The sequence below is a fragment of the Trifolium pratense genome, linkage group LG3 (genome assembly GCF_020283565.1).
Source record: "Trifolium pratense cultivar HEN17-A07 linkage group LG3, ARS_RC_1.1, whole genome shotgun sequence".
Lineage (NCBI taxonomy): Eukaryota > Viridiplantae > Streptophyta > Magnoliopsida > Fabales > Fabaceae > Trifolium > Trifolium pratense.
Genome location: NC_060061.1, coordinates 8,000,254 through 8,010,817, shown reverse-complemented (window position 1 = coordinate 8,010,817; position 10,564 = coordinate 8,000,254). Strand labels below are relative to the sequence as shown.

General features: G+C 37.8%; 1 protein-coding gene across 1 annotated transcript; it reads right to left on the bottom strand.

The window, feature by feature from the left end:
* Positions 1-940: 940 nt before the first annotated feature.
* Positions 941-1,806, bottom strand: LOC123916518 (RING-H2 finger protein ATL78-like). Its single transcript, XM_045967989.1, has one exon. It carries the CDS (start codon positions 1,749-1,751, stop codon positions 1,071-1,073), a length of 681 nt encoding a protein of 226 aa, XP_045823945.1. The 5' UTR covers positions 1,752-1,806; the 3' UTR covers positions 941-1,070.
* Between the last annotated feature and the right edge of the window lie 8,758 nt (positions 1,807-10,564).

Below are 10,564 nucleotides of genomic sequence, written 5' to 3'. Positions count from 1 at the left end.
CAGGGTTCGAGCCATAGCAAGGTGTAAAAAAAAATAGGAAAATGCTAAACAGTGCCCCCAGGGCACTAGTTAAGGATACAAATATAGAAGTTTTATCTCGTAAATTGTGCATTCAATGTTTTAATGATGTGAAAAGTTATTCTCTTTCATCATTAACTTTATCATTTGTTTCCTTTTTTAGTATGCTTAACTAACTAGTGCCCCAGGGGCACTGTTTAGCATGACCCAAAAAAATAACATAACAATTAACATACTTATTTATTTAATCTCTTATTTCTTTTCATATTTTCTTTTGTATTTTTCTCTTCTTTTTTTCTTTTCTTTTCTTTCCATTCCTTTCATATTTTTTTTGCATACATTGCAAAAATAAAAAACAACTTTGCAAACTTACGGAATAAATTGCTACTATATATATATATATATATATATATATATATATATATATATATATATATATATATATATATATATATATATATATATATATATATATATATATATATATATATATATATATATATATATATATATATATATATATATATATTCATCTAATATATATTCATCCAATATTTATACATATTATAAAATTAAAAAATTCGTCTCTTTAAACATGGGCCCTGAGCAGTCTTTCATCTTGAACCGTACTCTGAGCCGTCATTGTTTACCGGTATTCACTATATAATTTTATTTTATCTTCATGTATTCATTACGTTATTTGTCTCGTGCCTACGGTAAATCTTATCCACAACCATGACTAAGAGATGTCATCTAATTCATCCCTAAATTATTCAATGTTATGCATGCTACCTTTTGATAGCAACACCCATAGCTTGTTTTTGGTTGGCCATGAGAGTAATTTTAATTGACTATGATTTAGTTTTTTCTTTTCTTTCTTTCCTAGCTACTTGTTTTCTTCTTTGATGAAAAAAAGTAAATTATAATTGCAATACACAAAGACATATATTATCGGTGCAAAATTTCAAATAATTACAGCATAGTCTTTTTTATTGGGAAAAAAAATGATCTCCACCATAATTGGAGGAATTAAAAGAGTAATTATAATTAACTTATATTTCTCTGTAGCTACGTTCTAAAGCTTCATGCTCTAGGGGTTGAATCCTTATAATGGTTTCTGCGACTGGCAAGACAATCGGTTGCACCTGCGATCCACCAATTTTTCGACAAGTTTCAAGAAGACATTGTCTACATTTGGGACATGACGAGTGTTCCTTTAGCCATTTGTCAATGCAACGAACATGAAAACCATGGTTGCATTTAGGTAAAATGCGCATTTTTTCACCATTTGTAAACTCTGAGATACATATCATACACTCTGTATCCAAACTTGGTAGTTTCAACTCGGTTGAATAGTTCATTGTAGGAAATTTCTTGAGAGCTTTCTTCTTGATTCCTTTGTGGACCAATTCATCAGTAGGGCTATTGCTCGAACTCGAAAGAGAATTGTTGTTGATGGATACGTTTGAAAATCTTAAGGCACACCTTATGATTGAATTTAATGCAAGTGAGCAAATAAGAGCACATAATAGGACCCCAAGTATCATCACAACATTTGAATCAAGTTCATGAACTCCGAAATATGAGTCGGTTGAATTATGGTTGTTTGTTAAAGGAGGGGAGGTGGTTGGTGATTGATGATCAATTGGGTCTTGGAAGAGTAACCTTCTTGTGTGAGATTCCACAAGAAGCTCATTGATGAGTTGTGAAGTAAAGGAAGTGGAAGCATACATGTTTTTTGTTAGGGAACTTGATGAGTTTGTTAATTAGAGCTTGAGTTGCTTCTTTGTTATCTTAGATAGGGGACTATATATATTGGGAGGTTATCTTAGAGGGTTGGATACGGTATCTTGCTTTTATTAAAGTTTGAATTTAATTATTACTATAATTTGGTACCTAGATCCTAGTTGATTTTTGCTTAAATTAAATCAGTTTATTACCGAAAGAAACAAATTAAATGGTATCTTGCACTACATTTTTTTAAAAAAAAAATTAAAAAAATAAAATGAATGGACTATTTAAAAATCTGTACTTGTGTGTATAATTTCTCGTACATGAATACTATATGTTTATAATATATTATGGTCACCCACTCATCTTAATCTTAGCTAGTGTATTATTAGAATGCAAATGAATCTATAACAAATCCCTTTTGGCATATTAAATTAATCGTTTTATTACACTCTTCATCAAAGTGTGATTAGATCTCAATATATTTGGTTTAAAGAAGGTGTGGTTCCTAATTAAAGCGGGATATTGAAATGACAACAATAGATCCAATTGACAAAATGTTTAATTAAGCTAATTAATTTGATGATATAATAATTTGTATGGTTAGCGCACACAGTGAATTAGTAAACCGCGGAAGACAAGAATTATAATAAGCTTAGCACTTACTTGGATGAGATCCGTATCTTAATGGTTTGTGGACTGGGCAATGGGCTTAAGAGAATATCCAGTAAGCCCAATTAGAGTAAAAAGAATGATAAGCCCAAATCAACTAAACCCTAGAGCGTCCAATAGGCGATTAGAAGCTAAGGCGTGACTGGCAACCTTAAAGCAACGCCAAAGAGGGCGAATCCAATGCTACGGTAAATATCTTCCCCTTCCTGGTATCAACCGCTAACTTAAGAAAGAAGAAATAAACTTCTAGTAACTGCCATAGCTTGGAGACCAAGGCTCTCATCCCTACTTTCACGCTGCATCACCGAAGAAGATGCTAAGGACCGGATTTTCAGGAACCCTTGCTTGGAGAAGAAGACTAGAAGCTCTATAAATAGCTCCATACTTTCATTTGTAAAAGGATCGAATTCTGACTTATTAAACTCCCAGGGTTGTTGGGATTGAACTGAGTGTAATCACACCATTTGATCAATAATACAAACCCCCTCGTTTTTTACCAGAACATTTTGGCGCCCACCGTGGGGCTGCGGTAAAATCATTTGATCCCAGCCTACCACAGCAAACTAGACAAAAATCAAACATCTCCACATGGCTGGAGAACATGGAAATACACGACAGAGAAGAAAAAACCAAAGAAAACGGTGTTAGCGACGCAGAGAGAAACAATCTTGACCATTGCGACCCTATGGAGCGGTTATGAAGTAGTCAACTGACGCAGAGAGAAACAGTCAGTTGACAAGAGGTGATGCGAACCAATTCCGCCCAGGTGCTTTCAATCCTTTATTTTTGTTTGCAATGTCTTAAAACTATACTATTCTGACAAATGTTTGGATTTATTTGGCTTCAATTTACTATCACCGATTAAAAGTTCTGTCTTCGTCCTTGAGTAATTTGAAGTAATAAAAAGAGTTGATTCCACGTGAAATTAATAAGCAGAAAGAAATTAATATCACCGATTTATTTGTTTTGAATGCTCCATAAGATCCTTTAATTCATATTTGATTTACTAGCCCAATTGTTTCTTTGCGGAATAATTTGGCTTAATGTTCTACCTTGCATCACGGCGAGGCGTTAAGTGCCAATTTGTTAATAGCTTTACTTTGCTTATGGTATTAAATTAATCGTTGTAGTGTATGATTGCGGTTATATGTATTCAATTTCCCATCAATATTATCAATCTTGTTGCATGAGTAACATAGTATTACTGAATTCTGATGCTTATTGCCATGATGTTCTTATTTTTGCCAAGCTGTTCTCATTGTGGTTACTAAATACTAATCATTCTCATGAAAGTAACAATATGATTAAAAAGTTTAGTTATTAATGTCATAGTTGTTAAAAAATTGCTTTATATATTATATAGAATCTTATATTAGTTCTATGGAGGCCAATGAAAAGACAGTGTTAGAGATACCTGCTGTGCTGATGTTATAGCTTCCATCTTAATAAAGGCTAGTTCTATGTCTGTTATAGTGATACTGATTTGGATGTTTTAAAACAAAAATAAATAGAGGAGAGTTAATATATTTGGCTTGCTGTAATGTTTGTTTCTAGTTCAACTTAGTTCATTCATACATTGCCTCTGTTTCAATTTGATTCTCCATGACTAATTTTGCTTAATCAATGGCATGGATCTACATTCGCTGTCATGCCCAATTGTCGTCGGTGTTCCACCTTCGCCCATCATTATTTCAAACATGGATGCCATCACTGTCAAAATCATGAGTCCAAGCATATGCATATTCATCACCTGCTGTCCAACGTCGCCGGGGATCGTGGCTGCTGCAGCCTTGTCCGGCACCGCCGTCAAACTTTGTTGCGGTAGTGGTCGAGTCAGACATTGAAGCACTGACAGAGAAGGTCACAATGCAAGAAGATGTGAAAGCCAATCCCGCCGTCAATTTGAGTGTACTCAGTAACGACAGAGCTTTGATTAAAGCCCCGGCACATACAGTTTGGAAGGTCTTGTGTCTATTAGTCAGCAGGCAATATTCCGAATTGGTTTACGAGGGAAGTGAAGCGGAGGAAGAGGTTAAGGAAGCTAAAATTACGAAATGCTTGCTTGACAACTCAGAATAGTGAAGCAGAAGTAGGATGCTCATCAAAATGCTTATTATGTCCTCTTGCTAAGAGAGGTGATCATAAAACTCAAGCAACTAAACATTGGTACCACTCGGCGAGATAAAAACCGCCGATTAACATTCCAATTGAAGCATGTTCCGCGATGACCACCGCAATGGAACTCAGTCTCGCCGCGCCAAAACATAATTGTTTTTCTTGCTAGGCGACTCCCGATCCAGGTGTTAACGTTCTTTTCCTCTAACTTACCATTTAATCATATAGTTCTCGCTCTCTCTATTGTGATAATATATTATTTGTGCATATATACGTTATCGGTTTTATTAACATGGTTAATTTATAGTTCATGAATCACATTCTATCGCCATCTATAATAATAATAATAATAATAATAATAATAATAATAATAATCTCATCAATGAGTAAAAGAAAAGAACATCGGTACTTATGTATTTCAAGGTTAATAATCACTAGAATGAGACTTGTTTTTCTTTTGGTGTGCCACTTTACAAGATCTAAATTCAAGAATCGCTGTTCTGTTTGGTTCAAAACTGTTTGTGCTTATTTGATATGTGATATCTTTAATCCTGCTATAAATTATTCTAGCACACGATAAAATATTTTGTGTGATTGTATGAACTAACTTTCTTAAGACCTCATGTAAACATTTCAAACACGAAAGAACTTTCGCATGAAAGAACTTCAACTCTGATAAGTAAGTCAACACTTTAAATTAAAATGACCAAGACAAATATAACCAACAGAGAAAGTATAAAAATTTTCATATGTTTCTACATTTTTTCGGTTAAGAACTAAATCAGTATTCTTCTTACAAAGTATTTTGCTTTTTACTTATAACTAACATGAATATGCTTTCTCTACGTATCACATTTTTATCTGTTTCGTTTATCAATTAATTAAAATTAATCATACATGCAAAACTAATGGAGTATATGAGACTTATTATTAACCGACCTGTTTTTAGTGCAGATACTTGAAGCACTTGCTATAATGTCACCTTCTTTGAAATTTATTCTTTTGAAATCTTGATTAGGAAATTTAGTTTATTCATCTATGATTTCTATTTTGATTCATTGATGTTAATCATAGTGCAGGACAACGAACAAATGTGAAAAATTAACATGAAAATTCAATAATTATCACTCGGCGAGATAGAAGCCGCCAACTAATATTTCAGGTTGAAGCATATTCCGCGATGACTACCGCAATGGAACTCAGTCTCGCCACGCCAAAACATAATTGTTTTTCTTGCTAGGCGAGGAGCGCCGCGACAAACCGCCCATGGCGGTATCATTTCCGTTTGTTTTATTTTTCATATATTATTATCGTTGAACCTCTAATGTATCAAAGCTTATTTGCAGTAATCATGATTAAGCTGCGGGCTCTGAACAAAAAATTATTCAAGATCAACTCATATGAAAGCTCTGAAGAAAACAAAACAAGGTTGAAAGGCCTTGGCGTTACCTGTAAGTCTTACGAGTTGGGTACGTCAGAAAAAGAAAAATTAAACAAGGTTGCAAGGCCTTGGCGTTACCTGTAAGTCTTACGAGTTGGGTACGTCAGAAAAAGAAAAATTAAACAAGGTTGCAAGGCCTTGGCGTTACCTGTAAGTCTTACGAGTTGGGTACGTCAGAAAAAGAAAAATTAAACAAGGTTGCAAGGCCTTGGCGTTACCTGTAAGTCTTACGAGTTGGGTACGTCAGAAAAAGAAAAATTAAACAAGGTTGCAAGGCCTTGGCGTTACCTGTAAGTCTTACGAGTTGGGTACGTCAGAAAAAGAAAAATTAAAAAGGTTGCAAAGCCTTGGCGTTACCTGTAAGTCTTACGAGTTGGGTACGTCAGAAAAAGAAAAATTAAAAAGGTTGCAAAGCCTTGGCGTTACCTGTAAGTCTTACGAGTTGGGTACGTCAGAAAAAGAAAAATTAAAAAGGTTGCAAAGCCTTGGCGTTACCTGTAAGTCTTACGAGTTGGGTACGTCAGAAAAAGAAAAATTAAAAAGGTTGCAAAGCCTTGGCGTTACCTGTAAGTCTTACGAGTTGGGTACGTCAGAAAAAGAAAAATTAAAAAGGTTGAAAGGCCTCGGCGTTACCTGTAAGTCTTACGAGTTGGGTACGTCAGAAAAAGAAAAATTAAACAAGGTTGCAAGGCCTTGGCGTTACCTGTAAGTCTTACGAGTTGGGTACGTCAGAAAAAGAAACAGCAGAAAAAGGCGAGATTAACAACACCGCCAGAAGAAGCGTATACACAACCAAAGCAGGCGATTCATTATAACGCCAAAAGACAACAGGTATAAAGTTATTTGTGTCAATTTACAATTATTGTAGAAAGTCGAAGGTGTCACAGGTGCAAGGACAAAGTTTCCTAGACGAGAACGACAGAAGGCGTTACCTCACAACGTAATGCAAAAATAATTCATAAAGTTATCAGGCGAATAAAGAAATTTATAAAGGACCCAGCCAAGGGGCAAATTGTTCAAAGCCACAAAAGGGCATACAAGATAATTACAAAAAGCCACAGAAGGGCAGAAACAAGATCATTACAAAAGAGATCATTCACTGAGGAGGAACATAAGGGACGAGCTTTCCGTCAACTATCTGCTTCATTGCATCGGCCTCGCCCAGGCGCTCAGCATCCAAATCAGGAAAGAGCAACTTAACCTGCTCGATCGCAAAGGCGAAACCTTCATCATATTGGTTGGCTGCACAGAGTTGAAGCTCATTGATGTCGTTCTCCAACCTTACCTTCTCATCAGCTAAGGTCCCAACAGACTGTACCGCCTCATCCTTCTCCTTGGAAAGTTTAGAAAGTTTCTCGTCCTGAGCAGCAGCATTCTCTTTAAGCTTGGTCTCAGAAGCGGCATAGCTTTCTTTAATCTTGGCCAGCTTCTCCTCATACTCTTTCCTCAGCCTCTCTACCTCGCCCTCCCGTTCTTCCTTCAACTTTTTGATGTCATCCTCCAGCTTCGCCTTAGTTTCAGAATACCTCTTCTCAATATCAGCGAGGTTATCATCAACCATCTTCACTTTTTGCCTCGCCTCCATAACCTCTTGCTCCTGGCGGTTTGTCAACAGATAATTAAGGAGAGTATCCTTGACTTCATACTCTAAGGCTTTCTTCCTCAGGTCTTCCGTCGAAGTGTTGGCGAAGCGAGTCATGTCACCCACCATGGTTACTCCCCTCTCAATAAACTCCAGAGGATCGAAGGAGCTCCAGGAAAGGGGCGCAGCGGCTTCAGCATCTTGAGAAGGAGGCTGAGAAGAACTGGAAGCCGCACCTTTGCCCTTGTCGGCACCCCCAGCCTTTTGAGTAGTTTTCTCTAATTTTTGTTTTTTGGGAGGAGGAGGTTCAACACCCTCGGTTTCCTTGGCTCCAGGAGCTGTTTTCCCCGGGATCTCGACACGGATCCGCCCTTCGTGCTTCTTCTTACTTCGCCCTTCTTTGGCAGCAGCTTCCTCCACTTGTAGCTGCTTCAATGGGTCGACCACAGCAACGGCGGGATTGGCCTTCTGCTGGCGAGCTTTTGCCAAAAACGCCAACCTCTCCTCATTCGAGATAGTTCTCATTCTCTCTACAAAAACAAGGAAGGCAAAGAAATACAAGTCAATAACGAGGCGAGATCAACATTAAACAAACAAAGAAAGATACAAATTTATCACTTACGCAAATATTCTTCCAAGGCGCCACTATTACCCTCACACCTAAGAACGTCAGCGGTATCCATAAGGGCATAGGAATCAAGGAAGTTGACGGTATCTTGCTCAAAATCACTCAAAGCCTCAAAGATGGCTCCCTTGATAAGCCTAGGGTTTTTGGTCCAATAGAAAGGAAATAAAGGATCCTCAACCTCATCATACATCAGATCAGGAAATTTCTCATCATTGCGAACCCGAAAGAAAGAGTCTTTGAAGTTTTTGAAGTTGGAGGCATATAAACTTAGGAGACGGCGGTTGGGTTGACTACTAAGGGAAACTAGAGATTGAGGTTTTAGGTTCTTTATTTGGTAAAAAGAGAAGAAAACACCAACAGAGGGATCCAGGTTAAAACCTGAACACATTACCTCAAAAGCTTTTATAAAAGCCCAACTATTAGGATGGAGTTGGGTGGGGGCGACATTAAGAACCCTCAACATCTCCGCCTCGAAAGAAGTGAAAGGCAACCAAATATTGAGGGGCTGGATCACGCCAGTATAAAGATAGAAATAATCTGGCGGGGTATCATTCTGGGAAAACACGAACTCGCCCTCCCTGACGGGCTCAGTTATAATCAAATCTTCACGAGGAAGGGAGTCGGAGAGTTTGACAGCTTTCCTAAAGCTCCTCACCATTTCCACACTAATATACTTTGAAGAAACTTCCATGGTGACTGGAGTGTAGTCAGCAACGACCAGATCTCGGCAGGGGTTCTTCCGCTTTCCTGTGAAAGAGGAAGGGGAGATTATGACGCAATCACTGTCATTACTACTATCACTACTGCTATCACTATCACTACTACTACTCCCAACATCAAAACCCCACAATTCCGAATAAAACCCCCGGCTATTAAGAACGCCGTTAGCCCTAGTATAGTGGGCACGAACTTGTTGCGCCCACTCAAGATAACTAGGAGAAGAAATAGGAACTCTCCCCTCATCCTCATCTAGCTCCCTCAAAATAACCATTTGTTCTAAACCTAATTAGAGAAATTAGGGTTCCTACTCAGAACAGTCCTAATTAACGAAAAGAAGAAAGGTATGAAATGAAATACCTTATGAAACAGATGAAGACCTCGAAGCAGGGAGATAAAGTCGTCTTAAAATGGAGACCGTTGAAAACCTTTATCAAGAGAATGAAGAAGAGAGCGTAAACCGGATCGGAATGGGAGTAGAAGATTTTGCAGAAGAAGTAAAGGAAAAAGAAAGAGTAAAACCCCTATTTATAAGACTGTATTCCGAACAGTTAATTTGAAGTTGTAAGGTTCGAACGAGTAAGCATCGTATTCATCGTCGGATCACGTACGTGTCAAAGCGCGTATCTCGAGAATAAATCTTAGAAGATTTATCGTCAGATAATTAAATACGACGCCTACAGGCGGGTAGAGAGGCGCCCTAAATTAAACGGTCACGCCAGGACTAAGTATCCCGCCGGATAAAAGTTTGATTCGCCTTCTAGGGCGCGACAAGAATAATTGGAATAGTGCCCGAAGAGAAGAAGTCAAAGACAAGAAAAATGAAAGGCGCAAAAACAAATTCAACTCAAAACAGGAAAGGGAACCTTTATTAATGATAGAAGATAAAAGTACAACAAGGAGAAACCAAGGCTACAGGGAAAAATCCTAAAATCCTATCAATCAGACTCCGAATCCTTTTGCGCAGGCTCAGGGAAAGTCATCCTGGATTCCACGGTGACCCGAGACCCCTCTTCTTCACTGGACGAAGAAGCACGAAGCTCAGGAGGAACGTAGGTCTCCAGAAACGAAACGTAATCCTCATCGCCACTACCAGAATCGGAGGTATCCGAGGAAAGAACGATAACCTCCACCTTTTTGACATCCTTAGACCTTCGGGAGCGAGTGGAGTTGGAGGTAGACACCTCTACCCTTTTCTTCCGTCGCTGAGGCGGAGTGCTTCCGGCAACAGGGTTTTTCGCATTGTTATTTTCCATCATAAAGATTCAAAACAAGTTGATGAAAATTCGAGTTTTAGCAGGTGATATTTATAGCCAATATTCAACCTTAGCATCGTTATTAACGGCAACAATAAATGCGTGGACGGTCGTAACCATCAAGTTTTGACCGTCTCGATAAATACCACTTTTATGTTTCCAAGGAGTCAAAATTTGACCCATTTTAGTTATCGAAGATCGCAAAGGAAGGCGGTACTAAAAGGAACAGAAGAGCAACACATAAGGGAAGGAAATTGCTTAATATTCAAATTTGTCGCAAAGAAAATACAACGGAAGCAAAAAAAAAAACAGAATGAAAATAACAAAGATCCCAAAGTACAGAAGCAAATTACAAATACTGGAAAGAAAAGTACAAAACGGAAAGATGAGCAAACAAAAGACTT